General features: G+C 39.5%; 1 protein-coding gene across 2 annotated transcripts in view; it reads right to left on the bottom strand.

The window, feature by feature from the left end:
- FIG4 (FIG4 phosphoinositide 5-phosphatase) overlaps nucleotides 1-19,956 on the bottom strand; it is a 145,777-nt gene that overhangs the window by 92,937 nt on the left and 32,884 nt on the right. For both annotated transcript variants that reach the window (XM_049898672.1, XM_049898680.1), the window contains exons 4-6: nucleotides 13,687-13,843; nucleotides 6,199-6,249; nucleotides 973-1,121 (exon numbers count right to left, since the gene is read on the bottom strand). In XM_049898672.1, the coding sequence (XP_049754629.1) occupies nucleotides 973-1,121; nucleotides 6,199-6,249; nucleotides 13,687-13,843 (357 nt within the window). The remainder of the gene's footprint in view (nucleotides 1-972; nucleotides 1,122-6,198; nucleotides 6,250-13,686; nucleotides 13,844-19,956) is intronic.

Below are 19,956 nucleotides of genomic sequence, written 5' to 3'. Positions count from 1 at the left end.
GCAAGGACAAACTTTCTGGGGGTACTTTACATTTGGAGTCTACCTTTGTACACACACATACATCACTCTCATTTAAGCTGCATAGAGGAAGGCACCCAAAGACACTCCTGGCTTATTATATTTTCATAGTCAGTCCAATTCCATTAAACTGCCTTAACTTTAAGTTTGAAAATTTTCCCTCACAACATTCTCATTAGCAATGCCTCTGGCTTTAAAGTTCTAGATCAACCCAGTAATCCAGGGGTAAAGGTGCTGATTCTGTTCTGTGATTGGTTAGTCTAGCATCCCGGGGTCACCTGAACTAGTTACACACTGGTCCCGCAGTGATCCTACAGTGGTCCTGATAGAAGTAGAGTCCAGGAGAGGCCAGTGGGTCAGCTGGAACAATCAAAGGAACAACAGTCTCCTACGTGCTACACTGGCTCTTCTGGACACTAGCCATGTGACCCTGGGCAGGGTATTTAATCTCCAGGCTTCAGTTTCCTGCTGAGTCTTTATTTCTAAAAAACTGGCATTATACCTACTGAGCAGAGTTTTAGTGAAAATTAGAAATATTCTATGTAAGTGTCTAGCACACAATAGACAACCAATGGCAGCTTTCTTCCAAAACAGTCCATACTGAACTGGTCTCTATGAAACAAAATAAAGTGGTGCGTATTCTTTAGTGTTCAAAAAACAATTCTTTATTTAAATTTCTCCAAAGTCTTGACCTACATGTATTCCATAAAAAGTGCATGAATAATTGCTAGAATATGTCAGCACAGAATTTTCTAGCTAGCCAACGAATGAAATCACATGATGATTAATGATGTCTATAAAAATGAATTGGTCAAGTTCATGTATCAGAAACTCCATGTAAAGACAAAGAGCAAGGAGGGATGGAGAAATATGAGGAAAATGTAAGTGAATTTAATAAGAAGCCACTTCATAGATACCACATTAACATACATTAATATGCTCAAAACTACCTACCGCTTCCACCCTGTGTAATTAATCCTTCATCTTCAAAGATGTCAAAGCTCTCCTGGCGAGCCTGGGTCGTTTCTGACTTTAACATCTCCAGGGGCATTCGCAAGACAGTGAGGTTATACTGAAGAGAGTGGGACAAATCATAGCTGTAACTGAGAAGAGAATTGAAACTTCAGAATTATACAAGCACAGCATATTTCAGTCTTGGCTCCCATACGGAATTAAAATTTGTGAGCTAAATTACTAGCACCGGTTGCTTTACTTGGAAGTGATGTTGTTCAAATAAGGACTATAAAACATAGCAAGAAATGAGCATAAGTGGAAACAGAAAAACTTATTGCATAGCTTAAGCATTTGTATCACTAGAAATATATTCACTGATCTGTACAATGTGCATTTCTTGCTTCACTTTGAAGTCAATCTAAGTTCATTGCCTGGTACAAAGGAGACACACTCTCCTAGGTATCTGAATGGGGGATCTGTAAGTACTACAATATCCACTGTAAGAATGCATGGTTCTGTACTCTAGCTTGCCATGAACAAAAAATAATTCTATTAACTATTAATGAGGGTATCATAACTGACTTTGTGATAAACCAGAAATAAGCAAATAACTCAAGTCATTTCAGAGAAACATGTTTTAGGAGAGTAACGGCCATTCAAAAAACTACAATGGTCTCTCTGCAAATAAAATTTGATCTTTTAGGCCAAAAGAAACCCTTTGTAATTCCGATTTCACATAATCGATAATCTTTTTATACGCAGCTCTAGCTATATATTATTGGCACAAAATTTCAGAAAGTACTAGAATTCTTCAGTATACATGGAAATTTGTTTTTGAAGTATTTTAGGCATATTTTAAAGACGACAGTTATAATTCTTCCTGGAGAATCACACACGTTATTTTTTTTTTTATATAACTTTTATTAAGCTTCAAGTGAACGTTTACAAATCCAATCAGTCTGTCACATATAAGTTTACATACATCTCACTCCCTACTCCCACTTGCTCTCCCCCTCTTGAGTCAGCCCTTTCAGTCTCTCCTTTCTTGACCATTTTGCCGGCTTCCCTCTCTCTCTATCCTCCCATCCCCCCTCCAGACAAGAGTTGCCAACACAACTCAAGTGTCCACCTGATATAATTAGCTCACTCTTCATCAGCGTCTCTCTCCCACCCGCTGACCAGTCCCTTTCATGTCTGATGAGTTGTCTTCGGGGATGGTTCCTGTCCTGTGCCAACAGAAGGTCTGGGGAGCATGGCTGCTGGGATTCCTCTAGTCTCAGTCAGCCCATTAAGTTTGGTCTTTTTATGAGTATTTGGGGTCTGTATCCCACTGATCTCCTGCTCCCTCAGGGGTCCTCTGCTGTGCTCCCTGTCAGGGCAGTCATCGATTGTGGCCGGGCACCAACTAGTTCTTCTGGTCTCAGGATGATGTAGGTCTCTGGTTCATGTGGCCCTTTCTGTCTCTTGGGCTCTTAGTTGTCGTGTGGCCTTGGTGTTCTTCATTTTCCTTTGCTCCAGGTGGGTTGAGACCAATTGCTGCATCTTAGATGGCCGCTTGTTAGTATTTAAGACCCCAGAGGCCACATTTCAAAGTGGGATGCAGAATGATTTCATAATAGAATTATTTTGCCAATTGACTTAGAAGTCCCCGCAAACCATGTTCCCCAGACCCCCGCACTTGCTCCGCTGACCTTTGAAGCATTCATTTTATCCCGGAAACTTCTTTGCTTTTGGTCCAGTCCAATTGAGCTGACCTTCCATGTATTGAGTGTTGTCTTTCCCTTCACCTAAAGCAGTTCTTATCTACTGATTAATCAATAAAAAAAACCCTCTCCCACCCTCCCTCCCTCCCCCCCTCGTAACCACAAAAGTATGTGTTCTTCTCAGGTTTACTGTTTCTCAAGATTTTATAATAGTGGTCTTATACAATATTTGTCCTTTTGCCTCTGACTCATTTCGCTCAGCATAATGCCTTCCAGGTCCCTCCATGTTATGAAATGTTTCACAGATTCGTCACTGTTCTTTATCGATGCGTAGTATTCCATTGTGTGAATATACCACAATTTATTTACCCATTCATCTGTTGATGGACACCTTGGTTGCTTCCAACTTTTTGCTATTGTAAACAGAGCTGCAATAAACATGGGCGTGCATATATCTGTTTGTATGAAGGCTCTTGTATCTCTAGGGTATATTCCGAGGAGTGGGATTTCTGGGTTGTATGGTAGTTCTATTTCTAACTGTTTAAGATAACGCCAGATAGATTTCCAAAGTGGTTGTACCATTTTACATTCCCACCAGCAGTGTATGAGAGTTCCAATCTCTCCGCAGCCTCTCCAACATTTATTATTTTGTGTTTTTTGGATTAATGCCAGCCTTGCTGGTGTGAGATGAAATCTCATCGTAGTTTTAATTTGCATTTCTCTAATGGCTAATGATCGAGAGCATTTTCTCATGTATCTGTTGGCTGCCTGAATATCTTCTTTAGTGAAATGTGTGTTCATATCCTTTGCCCACTTCTTGATTGGGTTGTTTGTCTTTTTGTGGTTGAGTTTTGACAGAATCATGTAGATTTTAGAGATCAGGTGCTGGTCGGAGATGTCATAGCTGAAAATTCTTTCCCAATCGGTAGGTGGACTTTTTACTCTTTTGGAGAAGTCTTTAGACGAGCATAGGTGTTTGATTTTTAGGAGCTCCCAGTTATCGGGTTTCTCTTCATCATTTTTGGTAATGTTTTGTATTCTGTTTATACCTTGTATTAGGGCTCCTCGGGTTTTCCCAATTTTTTCTTCCATGATCTTTATCGTTTTAGTCTTTATGTTTAGGTTTTTGATCCACTTGGAGTTAGTTTTTGTGCATGGTGTGAGGTATGGGTCCTGTTTCATTTTTTTGCAAATGGATATCCAGTTATGCCAGCACCATTTGTTAAAAAGGCTATCTTTTCCCCAATTAATTGACACTGGTCCTTTGTCAAATATCAGCTGCTCATACGTGGATGGATCTATGTCTGGGTTCTCAATTCTGTTCCATTGGTCTATGTGCCTGTTGTTGTACCAGTACCAGGCTGTTTTGACTACTGTGGCTGTATAATAGGTTCTGAAGTCAGGTAAAGTGAGGCCTCCCACTTTCTTCTTCTTTTTCAGTAGTGCTTTGCTTATCCGGAGCTTCTTTCCCTTCCATATGAAATCGGTGATTTGTTTCTCTATCCCCTTAAAATATGACATTGGAATTTGGATCGGAAGTGCGTTAAATGTATAGATGGCTTTTGGTAGAATAGACATTTTTACTATGTTAAGTCTTCCTATCCATGAGCAGGGTATGTTTTTCCACTTAAGGATGTCCTTTTGAATTTCTTGTAGTAGAGCTTTGCAGTTTTCTTTGTATAGGTCTTTTACATCCTTGGTAAGATTTATTCCTAAGTATCTTATCTTCTTGGGGGCTACTGTGAATGGTATTGATTTGGTTATTTCCTCTTTGGTGTTCTTTTTGTTGATGTAGAGGAGTCCAAGTCATTTTTGTATGTTTATTTTATAACCTGAGACTCTGCCAAACTCTTCTATTAGTTTCAGTAGTTTTCTGGAGGATTCCTTAGGGTTTTCTGTGTATATAATCATGTCATCTGCAAATAGTGATAACTTTACTTCTTCCTTGCCAATCCGGATACCTTTTATTTCTTTGTCTAGCCTAATTGCCCTGGCTAGGACTTCCAGCACGATGTTGAACAAGAGCGGTGATAAAGGGCATCCTTGTCTGGTTCCCGTTCTCAAGGGAAATGCTTTCAGGTTCTCTCCATTTAGAGTGATATTGGCTGTTGGCTTTGCATAGATGCCCTTTATTACACACATGTTATTTTAATTATTATTTCTTCTTTAATTTATTCTTACAATTTGATTGAAACTGATTTTTTGTTTCATCTGTGGAATTCAATTTTAATAGGAATAAAAGCTATATTAAGAGTTGTTTTTTTTTTTTTTTGACTTTTAACAATCTACCTATAACCAATACTGTTTTCCAGCTGAGTCTTACCCATGTAGTAACCTTTTTAAAAGGCTATTTAAGAGACACAAAAACTAAGCTACATATTTTTATTTACGGAATGATTCGATCAGCACTTCGTATGGGGATGGATATGAAGTTGAGAAATAAAAGGCAGAGGCCATTTCTAACAGTACCACCGAGCATCAGTAATAACAGGTGCTGTAAACATAAAACTAAGCAGTAAAGACCCAAAAGCAGATGCTGAAGACAAATAAATGGAAGTATGCATTCAACAAACAACTGAGGAAATGAAAATCATTTCTTTAGGAACCCGTCACTATAGCTAAAGTTATTAACTTCCTTCAGTTTCGCATCAGTGAAGACATAAAGTACCCCTTCAGTATAAAACACCAATACCTACAAACCCTCTAGGCCTTCTTTCAATCTTAAGACTCAAGCCCTTATTTATAATATTAAACTTGTGTTATACTTTCTATTTTGGACATTTTAGCTGATGGAATTTTCCATTTATCACAATAACACTCTATCTACCAGGTCCCCATAATGGTCATGTTAATAGTGGTATAACACCATAGCACGACGCTCCGCCATAATTTACTTGCCCATTCTTCAGCACTGGTATTTAAGTTGCCCCTCAGTAAGGTAGATTTGTCTGTCTGGGCTATCATAAATAGAGAAACTATGAATGTCTCTTAACAAATAGGGATTAATATTTCTCTACTGATTTATTTTCTCAGGATATATTTCCATACATATTTAATGCTACATTCCTCTCCAGAAAAACTATTTATTTACAATGGCAGCAGCAATATTTTGGTATTGCAATAATCCTTCCTATTTTGAATTTACTTTTACCTAGATTTTACATTTTATAGATTATTAGCTGAAAATTAAGCTATGGAACTATTACAACTCTATATTAGAGGCCCAGTATAAATCTTTTATAATTCAAAACTATAATATGAGAACGTTTCTTTAAACTATATGAAATACCTAAAACAAAGATGATTTTTATAGAAAGAATGCCCTTTAACATCTGGATTTTCAAATGTCAGATTTTTAAGAGGAGGAAACACCTGCACTTTTATCTTTTAGATGAAATAATTTGGCTATTTAAAAAAAGAAAAAGAGGAAGAACTACTATGTCCTCTGATTCTGTTTTTATCCTCTGGAAAATAATGTGAAAATTTAAGTGACTGACAGGAACAAAACTAAGCTCTAACTTACCTGAAGTAAAAATTGCTAGATAGGTCCACATTCTGGAATATTCGTAGATACCTAAAAAAAAAAGCATATTACATTCATACGAAACTATTATTTTCTCATAGTTCAACATATACACATTTACTTTTGTAAATACATTCATTAAAATTGAAGAATTAATCAATCACTGGAGCAGAGATTTCAGGTGAAGCAGTTTCTAAGTCTGCCGATCATCCCTTCAGACATCCTTGACTTTGTGGGGTTACCTATTTCCTAATTACAGATCACGCCAGTGAGAGGGAAAGTTAGGCACCAACGTGTGTGGGACCCTTAACTTTGGGCAAGACAGAAAACCTGCTTGTATTTTTACAACGTGCTTTGTAAATGCTGTGATGTTGTAAAGTGAAGAGGACGAAAAACCAGCAAAACTATGGGTTGCCATGTTTATAATTTGGAAACTTTTTTAAACTGCAAAAAAAGAATGTACAGAATAAAATATCCACGCATCTGCCACTGAGGATTAATAAATGTTTACACTTTTTCATATTTGCTTCAACTTTTTCAAACAAAATAACTAAAACATGACTGAAAAAGTGAAAATCCCCTTTAAACCTCCCCAGTCCAATTCTCTCTCCAGAGGCAATCACTGGTTTTGCCTTCCAGTGAATCCCACCAGCTCGTGCGTCTCTTCGCTTTTATAAAATTTACAAGTATCTTCCAATAATACACTGCACTGCACTGTGAATTCAAAATATTTATGTAAATTATTTCAAACTCTGTGTATTATCCTACAACTTGCTTTTTTTCAGTTTTTTTTTTTTTTTTTAGATCTAGCCATGCTGAAACTTATGGATTTTATTTGTTAACTTTAATTGATGTTTGATATCTCATATAAAATACGCCATGTCATGGATTGAATTGTGTCCCCCAAAAATATGTGTCAACTTGGTTAGGCCATGATTCCCAGTACTGTGTGGTTGTCCTCCATTTGTTATAAATCATAAATGTATAAAATGTGGTTGTCCTCCATATGTGTTATAAATCATAATCTCTGCCTGTGGTTAAAGAGGATTAGGGTGGGATGTAACACCCTTGCTCAGGTCACATCCCTGATCTAATGTAAAGGGAGTTTCCCTGGGGTGTGGCCTGCACCACCTTTTATCTTACAAGAGATAAAACGAAAGGGAAACAAGCAGAGAGTTGGGGGCCTCATAACACTAAGAAAAGAGTGCTGGGAGCAGAGTGCGTCCTTTGGACCCAGGGTTCCTGCGCAGAGAAGCTCCTAGTCCAGGCGAAGATTGATGACAAGGACCTTCCTCCGGAGCCAGCAGAGAAAAGCCTTCTCTTGGAGCTGACACCCAGAATTTGGGCTTTTAGCCTACTGGACTGTAAGAAAATAAATTTCTCTTTGTTAAAGCCATCCACTTTTGGTATGTGTTACAGCAGCACTAGATGACTAAGGCACACCACATTTTATCTATTTGTCCCTCTGCTAATAGGCCATTAGGTTCTTTCTAGTTCTCCACTATTAGATACAATGCTTCCAAGACCATCCCCATACATGCATGACTGTACGTATAAGAATTTCTCCAGGGCACATACACAGAAACAGAACAACAAAAAAACAAAACCTGTTGCTGCCAAGTTTATTCTGACTCATGGTGACCCCGTGTGCTACAGAATAGAACTGTTCTGTAAGATTTTCTTGGCTGTAATTGTTACAGAAGCAGATCACCAGGCCTTTCTTTCACAGCATCTCTGGGTGTGTTTGAAGAGCCAAGCTTTAGGTTAGTGGCCGAAAGCAAACTATTTGTGCCATTCAGGGACCCGCTGAGTTATAATATACACATGTTTTCACAGTACAGGGGAGGTCAGCACAACTGGACTAAACCAAAAGCAAAAAAGTTTTCTGAATAAACTGAATGCTTTGAAGACCAACATAGCAGGGGCAGGGGTCCGGGGACCATGGTTTCAGGGGACATCTAAGTCAATTGGCATAATAAAATCTATTAAGAAAACATTCTGCATCCCACTTTGAAGAGTGGCATCTGGGGTCTTAAACGCTAGCAAGCAGCCGTCTAAGATGCATCAGTTGGTCTCAACCCACCTGGATCAAAGGAGAATGAAGAACACCAAGAACACAAGGTGATTACGAGCCCAAAAGATAGAAAGGGCCACATGAACCAGCGACTACATCATCCTGAGACCAGAACTAGATGGTGCCCAGCTACAACCGATGATGGCCCTGACAGGGAACACAACACAGAACCCCTGAGGGAGCAGGAGAACAGTGGGATGCAGACCCCAAGTTCTCATAAGGCTAGACTTAATGGTCTGACTGAGACTGGAAGGACCCTGGTGGTCATGGGCCCCAGACCTTCTGTTGGCCCAGGACAGGAACCATTCCCCAAGCCAACTCTTCAGAGATGGATTGGAGTGGACAGTGGGTTGAAGAGGGATGCTGGTGAGGAGCGAGCTTCTTGGATCAGGTGGACACTTGAGACTATGTTGGCATCTCCTGCCTGGAGGGGAGATGAGAGGGTCGAGGGGGTTAGAAGCTGATGAAAATGACACGAAAAGAGAGAGTGGAGGGAGAAAGCAGGCTGTCCCATTAGGGGGAGAGTAATTGGGAGTGTGTAGCAAGGTGTATATGGATTTTTGTGTGAGAGACTGACTTGACTTATAAACTTTCACTTAAAGCACAATAAAAATTACTTAAAAAAAATATATATATACACACGTGTTTTCAATTTTGCTAGAAAACATCAACTTGTCCTCTTAAGGGGCTGAAATAATACCACTCCAACCACAGTGTATAAATATTTCCATTTCCAACATCTCTGCTAACACTTGATGTTGGCAGACATTTTAGTTACTCCCAATTTGACTAATGGGAATGAAATGGTATCTTTTCAATTTGCTTTTATTTCTCTTATTATAAGTGTTGTTCAGAATCTTTTTTGTGAGTTGCCTGTTCATATCTTTTGACCATTTTTCAATTTGGTTATCTTTTTCTTACTGTTTAATAGAAATTCTTCATATATTGTGACTACCAATTTTGTTATATGTTGCAAATATCCACTTTCATACTGCTGCTTCTCTCCTAAAATTATCTAGATTGCACAGACATTTTTAATGTTTATATCATCAAATAAATGCCATGGGTGGCCCTGCTGGTATTTGAAATACCATTAGCATAGCTTCCAGCATCACAGCAACATGCAAGCCACCATAGGTTCCAGCAGAGCTTCCAGACTAAGACAGACTAGGAAGAAGGACATGGTGATCTGACCTATTTCTAAAAACACTGACCAGTGAAAACCCTATGAAAAGCAGGGCCAGAGCCCTTCAGGTTGGAAGGCACTCAAAATACTACCATGGAAGAGTTGCCTCTTCAAAATAGAGTCGACCTTAATGATGTGGATGGAGTAAAGCTTTTGGGACTTTCATTTGCTGATATAGCATGATTCAAAGTGAGAGAAATAGCTGCAAACACCCATTAATAATCAGAACGTGGAATGTACAAAAGTATGAATCTAGGGAGATTGGCAGTCATCAAAAATGAAATGGGATGCATAAAGATTGACATCCTAGGCATTAGTGAACTGAAATGGACTGGTATTGGCCATTTTGAATCTGATAATCATATGGTCCACCATGCCAGAAATGACATGAATTCTTCAAATGACAATTGAAGATTTTCAATTGAAGAACTGATAAATGAAAAAGAATTAAAGAGGAATGACATAGCATTCTACATTAAAATGAACTTTTCAAGATCTATCCTGAAGTACAACGCTGTCAGCAATAGGAAAATATTCATATGCCTACAAGGAAAACCAGTTAATACAACCATTATCCAAATTTACGTACCAACCACTAAGGCCAAAGATGAAGAAATTGAAGATTTTTACCAACTTGGGCAGTCTGAAATTGATCAAACATGCAATCAAGATACACTGATAATTACTGGTGATTGAAATGCAAAAGTTGGAAACAAAGAAGAGATCTATAGCTGGAAAATATAGCCTTGGTGATAGAAACAAGGCCGGAGATCGCGTGACAGAATTTTGCAAGATCAACAACTTATTCATTGCAAATAGCTTTTTTCAAACACATTCGGTGACTATATATGTGGACCTCATTGGATGGAATTCACAGGAATCAAATCAACTTCATCTGCAGAAAGAGACAATGGAGAAGCTCAATATCATCAGTCAGAAGGAGGCCAGGGACCGACTGCGGAACAGGCCATCAATTGCTCATATTCAAGTTCAAGCTGAAGCTGAAAAAAATTAAAACAGGTCCAAGAGAGCCAAAACAGGACCTTGAGTATATCCTACCTGAATTTAGAGGCCATTTAAGAACAGAAGTGATGCACTGAATATTAATTCGTCTATGCCAAGAAGTTTGGAAGACAGCTACCTAGCCAACTGACTGGAAGAGATCCGTATTTTTGTCCATTCCAAAGAAAGGTGATCCCACAGAATGTGGAAATTATCGAACAATATCATTAATATCACACACAAGTAAAATTTTGCCACAGATAATTCAAAAACAATTGCATTCATACATCAACAGGGAACTGGCAGAAATTCAAGCCAGATTCAGAAGAGGATGTGGAACAAGAGATATCGCTGATGTCAAACAGGTCTTGGCTAAAAGCAGAGAATAACAGCAAGATGTTTACCCATGTTTTATTGACTATGTAAAGGCATTCAAATGTGTGGGTCATAATAAATTATGGATAATATTGCAAAGAATGGGAATTCCAGGTCACTTAATTGTACTCATGAAGAACCTGTACACAGAGCAAGAAGCAGTCGTTCATACAGAACAAGGGGATACTACATGGTTTAAAACCAGGAAAGGTGTGTGTTAGGGCTGTATTCTTTCATCATACTTATTCAATCTGTATGCTGAGCAAACAATCCAAGAAGCTGGACTACTAGGCTATATGAATAAGAACGCTGCATCAGGATTGGAGGAAGACTCGTTAATAACCTGCGATATGAAGATGACACAACTTTGCTTGCTGAAAGCAAAGAAGTCTTGAAGCACTTACTGAAGAAGATCAAAGACTACAGCCTTCAGTAGGAATTACACCTCAACATAAAGAAAATAAAAATCCTCACGGCTGAACCAACAAGCAACATCATGATAAAAGGAGAAAAGTCTGATTTTGTCAAGGACTTCATTTTACTTGGCTCCACAATCAATGCTCATGGAAGCAGCAATCAAGAAATCAAACAATGTATTGCACTGGGCAAATGTGCTACAAAAGACCTCTTTAAAGTGTCTAAAAACAAAGATATCACTTTGAGGCCTCAGGTGTGCCTGACCCAAGCCATGGTATTTTCAATTGCCTCATATATATGTGAAAGCCAGACAATGAATAGGAAGACTAAAGAAGAACTGATGCCTTTGAATTAGGGTGTTGGCAAAGAATATTGAATATACCAAGAACTTCCAGAAAAACAAACAAATCTGTCTTGGAAGAAGTACAACCAGAATGCTCCTTAGAAGTGAGGATGGGAGGTGTCATCTTATGCATTTTGGTCATGTTATCAGGAGGGAGCAGTCCTGGGAGAAGGACATCATGCTTGGTAGAGGGTTAGGGAAAAAGAGGAAGACCTTCAACCAGATGGGCTGACACAGTGGCTGCAACAATGCACTGACACATGGCAGCGATTGTGAGGATGGCGCAGGACCAGGCAATATTTTGTTCTATTATACATAGGATTGCTATCAGAGCAGACTCCATGGCACCTACAACAACCACAACATCATCAAATATACCACTGTATTCCTTATGGTTTGTGATTTTTATATTTTGTTCACGAAATCATTCTCTGCACTAGGATCTCAAAAAATATTCACCTTTATTTTCTTCTGGGAGTTTTAAAATTGTCTTTGTACTTCTGGAATTGCTTTTTGAGTATTATTCAAGATTGGAATCTAATTTTATTTCAGCCCAAATGGAAAACCAACACCATTTAGCCCATCCTTCCCCAATGATTTACAATGCCATCTCTATCATATTTCAATTTCCCACATAAAATGGATCTTTTTCGACACTTTCTCATCTCTGTTCATTGATCATTGTCAATTTCTCCACCAAGACAAAGCAGTTGGAACTTACTATCTACTTAGTTATCTTAATTACAGTAAGTCTTACTATCTAGTTGGACCTACTTGTTGCCATTGAACTGATTTCGACTCATGGCGACCCTGTGTATTACAGGCACAACTACCCCATAGAAGTTGTTTTTATTTTTATAATTTTTATTGTGCTTTAAGTGAAAGTTTATAAATCAAGTCAGTCTCTCACACAAAAATCCATATACACCTTGCTACACACTCCCAATTATTCTCCCCCTAATGAGACTGCCGGCTTCCTCCCTCCACTCTATCTTTTCGTGTCCATTTCGCCAGCTTCTAACCCTCTCTACCCTCCCGTCTCACCTCCAGGCAGGAGATGCCAACATAGTCTCGAGTGTCCACCTGATCCAAGAAGCTCACTCCTCACCAGCATCCCTCTTCAACCCACTGTCCACTCCAATCCATCTCTGAAGAGTTAGCTTCAGAAATGGTTCCTGTCCTGGGCCAACAGAAGGTCTGGGGCCCATGACCACCAGGGTCCTTCCAGTCTCAGTCAGACCATTAAGTCTAGCCTTACGAGAACTTGGGGTCTGCATCCCACTGTTCTCCTGCTCCCTCAGGGGTTCTGTGTTGTGTTCCCTGTCAGGGCCATCATCGGTTGTAGCTGGGCACCATCTAGTTCTTCTGATCTCAGGATGATGTAGTCGCTGGTTCATGTGGCCCTTTCTATCTCTTGGGCTCGTAATCACCTTGTGTCCTTGGTGTTCTTCATTCTCCTTTGCTCCAGGTGGGTTGAGACCAATTGATGCATCTTAGATGGCTGCTTGCTAGCGTTTAAGACCCCAGATGCCACTCTTCAAAGTGGGATGCAGAATGTTTTCTTAATAGATTTTATTACGCCAATTGACTTAGATGTCCCCTGAAACCATGGTCCCCAAACCCCTGACCCTGCTACACTGGCCTTCAAAGCATTTAGTTTATTCAGGAAACTTCTTCGCTTTTGGTTTAGTCCAATTGTGCTGACCTCCCCTGCACATAATGTAAGTTTTTGTCTCTTTATTGGTGATGCCAAGTTTGCTCATTTGGTTAAACATGTCTTTTTTTCTTAACTATAAAAAATACCTTTTCCTCTTTGTAACTAATAAAGAGATTCATAGAGTGGTATGTTGAGACTGTGTGAATATCCGGTTCCCCAGTAACAACCTTTCACCTAATGGCTTTAGAACCTGCTGTGGATTCCTGCCAGAATTAATTATTATAACGGGGTTTTTAATAGCCCTTGAAATAAAAGTTGTAAAATTCTGAGCCAGCATTTGAACTTTTTATGTAACATTTATAATCCTTTGAATATATTTTGTGTTCTAAGTGGTCTATCACATTACGAAAATAGTAATCAACACCAGTACATACCTAGCTTCATCAGGATGAGTAACTCGTACAGAATCATTGGGTATATAGATCATGTTTGTATCTTCAATCTTATATATTGCATGACCTCCAATATCTGCCATCTTCCTCCTTTTAGTTATTAACACAATATAATAGCCTTCTAAAAATCTGACGAAACCTATGCAACAAAAAAGAAAGATACAGTGCTTTGTAAACTTAGTAATGCCTTTAGATTTTATCAGACTTATAGTTAAAAGGCCAAAATCTTTAGATACATTTCTCACTTTATTATATTTCTCCCACGATTTATAGCCAAAAAATTTTCACTTGTCTTATGAATTATTCATTATCTATACTTTTTTTTTCTTTTTTATACTGACATGTATCTCACTTAAACGCATTAATTTTAAACAATTTTATTTCATTCATTCATCTCTTCACATTTAGCCTCATTCCAAAGAGGACTGAAGTGCCTTGCAAAAATACATACAAGATTAATAAAAATAAGGGAGGAAATTATGGTAAAGGAAAACAAGGTTGAGGAAAATAAGATGAAGCCAAGGATAAGATTGCTGTTGTTATTGTGTATCGTCAAGTCAATTCCAACTACATAAGAAAAAAAACAAACTCATTGCTGTCAAGTTGATTCCAACTTATAGCGACCCTATAGGACAGAGTAGAACTGCCCCACAGGGTTTCCAAGGAGCACCTGGTGGATTTGAACTGTCAATGTTTTGGTTAGCAGCCAAACTTTTAACCACTATGCCACCAGGATCTCCACATGACATATAGTGACCCTATATGAGAGAGCGGAAACCCTGGTGGTGTAGAGGTTAAGAGTTATGGCTGCTAACCTAAAGGCTGGCAGTTCAAATCCACCAGGTGCTCCTGGAAACTCTATGGGGGAGTTCTACTGTATCCTATAGGGTCGCTACGAGTCAGAATCGACTCGATGGCAACGGGTTTCGTTCTTTTTTTTTTTTTTTGGTTATATGAAGAGTATAACTGCCTTGTAGTGTTTCCTAGGCTATATTCTTTATGGGAGCAGATCACCAGGTCTTCTTTTCTAGTGGAGGCACTGGTAGGTTCCAACCACTGACCTTTTGGTACATAACCAAGCGCTTAACCATTGCACAACCAGGGCTCCTGTGAATAAGATTAGTACATAAAAATACATCTTAAGGTCCTATATACTATTCCCCATATTTGCCTCTGAGCTTAATACAAAGAGGAACACACACTTAATTGTACCATATACAGTGTCTGTAAGATAAAAACCAAACCAGTTGCTTGGAGAAGCTACTCCTAGCTCTGAGAACTAAGAGGTAATTCTAGAGTGAGTCTTCATTAAAAAAAAAAAAGGAGACCATGTGATCCAGGGAACAACAATCTCTGGAAATTTCTACAGTAGTGTCAAGGACACACACGTCTTAGGGCTATTTTATATGCGAAAGCACAATTCAATAAATGTAAATCTCTATAAACTAAAAGAATACAAGGCACATAGCTCAATGATGGCCTAATTTAATTTGAAGATAAAATTTAGATATCTAAGGCAACAATTCCCCAAATGTGCCCTCTATGAATAACTAGTTAATAGGTTCTGTGGGAAGAGGTGAGCTATGACCAAACAGATTAGGGAAATAGTGGGCTAAAGATACTTAAAACAAAAAACCACCTAAGTTCTCAGAGCCGTATGGTACTGTGCTCATACGCGGTGTAAATCTCTGTTGGGAAAAAGACTGTCTTCATACATTTGTTTGGCCATGAAACACACCAACCACCTACACAAAGATCTTCAAAGAACTATACTATTGCTACTACCAATTGCCATAGAGTCGACTCTGATTCAAAGAACTTTAAGAATGGGTGTCTTAGTTAGTCATCTAGTGCTGCTGTAACAGAAATACCACAAGTGGATGGCTTTAACAAAAAGAAATTTATTTCCTCACAGTAAAGTAGGCTAGAAGTCCAAATTCAAGGCGTCAGCTCCAGGGGAAGGCTTTCTCTACTGGCTCTGGAGGAAGGTCCTTGTCCTAAATCTTCCCAAGGTTGAGGAGCTTCTCAGGCGCAGGCACCCCAGGTCCAAAGAACACGCTCTGCTCCTGGTGCTGCTTTCTTGATGGTATAAGCTCCCCAACTTTCTGCTTGCTTCCCTTTCCTTTTTAACTCTTAAGAAATAAAAAGTGGTGCAGGCCACACCCCAGGGAAACTCCCTTTACACTGGATCAGGGATGTGACCTGCGTAAGGGTGGTGTTACAATTCCACCCTAACCCTTTTAACATAAAACTACAGTCACAAAATGGAGGACAACCACACATTGCTGAAAATCATGCCCCAGCCAAACTGATACACATATTTTTGGGGGGACATAATTCAATCCATGACAATGGATAAAAGTTCTGAGGAACATACTTTGGGAAATGTTGATCGAGAGGAAGAACAGACCTCATGGACTCTTGATTGCTAGAGGCAAGACCCAACTTGAGCCAGCTTAACCTAAAACAGGAACTTATTTTAAGGATACCGAGGTGATCTACGACACCCATGGGCAACAATGTGACTGAGCCTCAGAAAAGAACAAGGTCAAGATAGCTCTCTGAACATCAACACCATTCTTATCTCTCTCCATAGACAGTCTCTTCCATTTCTCCAGAAAGACAGCTGCTGACAACTATCGGCTTTGTATTTCAAAGCTTTACTGGGAAGAGGCTTTTTTTAATGAGGCTCAGTTCGAAAATTCCTAGAGAAGAACTCAGATGGGCCCAACTTTGGATGCCCAGCCTGGGCCAATCAGCTGTGGCCAAGAAATAGGATCACATTGCATTAGAAGCCATTTTACAGAAAAACTAAGTGATTTAGATGGGAAAGGAAGGAGACGGTACCAGGTACCAGAAGAAAGGAGCAACTGGGAAAAACAAAAAAAGAAACATACTCACAATATATCCAGTAAATTATATATCCTTTGTGCAATCCTCCACAAATATCATTTCTGATAATTAAGCTTCTTATTGAATATTGGAAAGTTGTATTATAAATAAGGTTATATTTTCTGTCAAATCATTGAATACAGATGTTCTATACTAGTGATTAAAGAAAGATCATATGCTTCTCTAAAATCTATATGATTCTGTCAAAACTAAACCACAAAAAGACAAACAACCCAATCAAGAAGTGAGCAAAGGATATGAACACACACTTCACTAAAGAAGATATTCAGGCAGCTAACAGATACATGAGAAAATGCTCTCGATCATTAGCCATTAGAGAAATGCAAATTAAAACTACGATGAGATTCCATCTCACTCCAACAAGCCTGGCATTAATCCAAAAAACACAAAATAATAAATGTTGGAGAGGCTGCGGAGAGATTGGAACTCTGATACACTGCTGGTGGGAATGTAAAATGGTACAACCACTTTGGAAATCTATCTGGCGTTATCTTCAACAGTTAGAAATAGAACTACCATACAACCCAGAAATCCCACTCCTCGGAATATACCCTAGAGAAATAAGAGCCTTCACACAAACAGATATATGCACACCCATGTTTACTGCAGCTCTGTTTACAATAGCAAAAAGCTGGAAGCAACCAAGGTGTCCATCAAAGGATGAATGGTTAAATAAATTGTGGTATATTCACACAATGGAATACTACGCATTGATAAAGAACAGTGACGAATCTGTGAAACATTTCATAACATGGAGGAACCTGGAAGGCATTATGCTGAGTGAAATTAGTCAGAGGCACAAGGACAAATATTGTATAAGACCACTATTATAAGATCTTGAGAAACAGTATAAACTGAGAAGAACACATACTTTTGTGGTTACGAGGCAGGGAGGGAGGGAGGGTAGGAGAGGGTTTTTTACTGATTAGTTAGTAGATAAGAACTACTTTAGGTGAAGGGAAGGACAATACTCAATACATGGAAGGTCAGCTCAACTGGACTGGACGAAAAGCAAAGAAGTTTCTGGGATAAACTGAATGCTTCAAAGGTCAGCGGAGCAAGGGCGGGGGTTTGGGGACCATGGTTTAAGGGGACTTCTAAGTCAATTGGCAAAATATTCTATTATGAAAACATTCTGCATCCCACTTTGAAATGTGGCCTCTGGGGTCTTAAATGCTAACAAGAGGCCATCTAAGATGCATCAATTGGTCTCAACCCACCTGGATCAAAGGAGAATGAAGAACACCAAGGTCACACGATAACTATGAGCCCAAGAGACAGAAAGGGCCACATGAACCAGAGACTTACATCATCCTGAGACCAGAAGAACTAGTTGGTGTCCGGCCACAACCGATGACTGCCCTCACAGGGAGCACAACAGAGAATCCCTGAGGGAGCAGGAGATCAGTGAGATGCAGACCCCAAATTCTCACAAAAAGACCATACTTAATGGTCTAACTGAGACTAGAGGAATCCCGGTGATCATGGTCCCCAAACCTTCTGTTGGCCCAGGACAGGAACCATTCCCGAAGACAACTCATCAGACATGGAAGGGACTGGACAGTGGGTAGGAGAGAGATGCTGATGAAGAGTGAGCTATTTGTATCAGGTGGACACTTGAGACTGTGTTGGCATCTCCTGTCTGGAGGGGGGATGGGAGGGTAGAGAGGGTTGGAAGCTGGCAAAATTGTCACGAAAGGAGAGACTGGAAGGGCTGACTCATTAGGCGGAGAGAAAGTGGGAGTATGGAGTAAGGTGTATATAAACTTATATGTGACAGACTGACTTGATTTGTAAACATTCACTTGAAGCTCAATAAAAATTATAAAAAAAAAAGAAAGAAAGAAAGATCATATGCTTTAATTTTCAGTAGCATTAAATTTACAAGAACCATATAGTCTTGGAGAATAAATTTGGGTTCCCAGAGCTTTTGCTTTGGGAAGTAAAACTAACTCTATTAGGGGAGCACTTTTGGAATGGCAATGTGAGGAGTTCTGGGGACCCTCTCCCCAGGGAAACAGCCATAACTGGTAAAAAAAAATAATAAAAGAAACAACCATTTAAAGCCTCTGGAAATTGCCTTAGGGGCATACAAGCAAATGGAGAAACATGTATTTAAGATAGTCTAGTAAATCTCAACCTGCAATACACAGATGACACAATCTTGCTTGCTGAAATCTAAAGGGACTTGAAACACTTACTGATGAAGATCAAAGACTACAGCCTTTAGTATGAATTACACCTCAACATAAAGAAAACAAAAATCCTCACAACTGGACCAATAAGGAACATCATGATAATGGATAAAAGATTTAATGTTGTCAAGGATTTCATTTTACTTAGATCCACAGAATTCAAAAGATACATTGCATTGGGCAAATCTGCTGCAAAAGACCTCTTTAAAGTGTTCAAAAGCAAAGATGTCACTTTGAGGACTAAGATGCACTTGACCTAAGCCATGATATTTTCAATCACCTCATATGCATGCCAAAGCTGGGCAATGAATAAGGAAGACTGAAGAAGAATTGATGCCTTTAAATTATTGTGTTGGCGAAGAATAATGAATATACCATGGATCGCCAGAAGAACGAACAAGTCTGTCTTGGAAGAAATACAGCCAGAGTGCTCCTTGGAAAAGAGGATGGTGGGATTTCATCTCATGTACTTTGGACCTGTTATCAGGAAGGACCAGTCCCTGGAGAAGGACATCAAGCTTGGTAAAACAGAGGGTAAGCGAAAAAGAGGAAGACCCTCAACAAGATAGACTGACACAGTGGCTGTAACAATTGGCTTAAATATAACAATGATTGTGAGGATGATGCAGGACCGGGCAGTGTTTCCTTAAGTACATGGGGTCACTATGAGTCAGAACTGACTCAATAGCACCTAACAATAACAACAATGGTACATCTCAGGAAGAGTCTGTGGCATTTGAGCCATGACCTGTTTTCTCCTTTCCCCACACCCAGTTAGTTCAGTGTGACGTAAGCTCTACTTCAGGCAGGAGCTGCCAAGGAGAGTGTTCCCAGAATCACTACAGGGCTACATTTTCTCTTCAGGAGGGACAGACCATCAGCATTCCTCATCCCTTCCAGCTCTGTGTTGCAGAGCTCTATTCCTGGCAAGTATAGCCAAAGGCCTTAGGCTCTTTTCTGCTACCCAGCCTCAGCTCATAGGGTGGAAGCTCTATTCCAGGCATGAAGGGTTGAGAATACTGGGCCCCAATCACCATCACCAGGGGGTACCACTCCTATCCAGTGCCTTGCTATTAGAGCAGGGATGCCATTCCAAGAGAAGTGGACTGATGTCCCTGCTCCCAGCTCCAGAGAAGTGGAGCAG

Source organism: Elephas maximus, chromosome 1, assembly GCF_024166365.1.
Source record: "Elephas maximus indicus isolate mEleMax1 chromosome 1, mEleMax1 primary haplotype, whole genome shotgun sequence".
Classification (NCBI taxonomy): domain Eukaryota; kingdom Metazoa; phylum Chordata; class Mammalia; order Proboscidea; family Elephantidae; genus Elephas; species Elephas maximus.
This window is presented reverse-complemented; position numbering and strand designations above follow the sequence as displayed.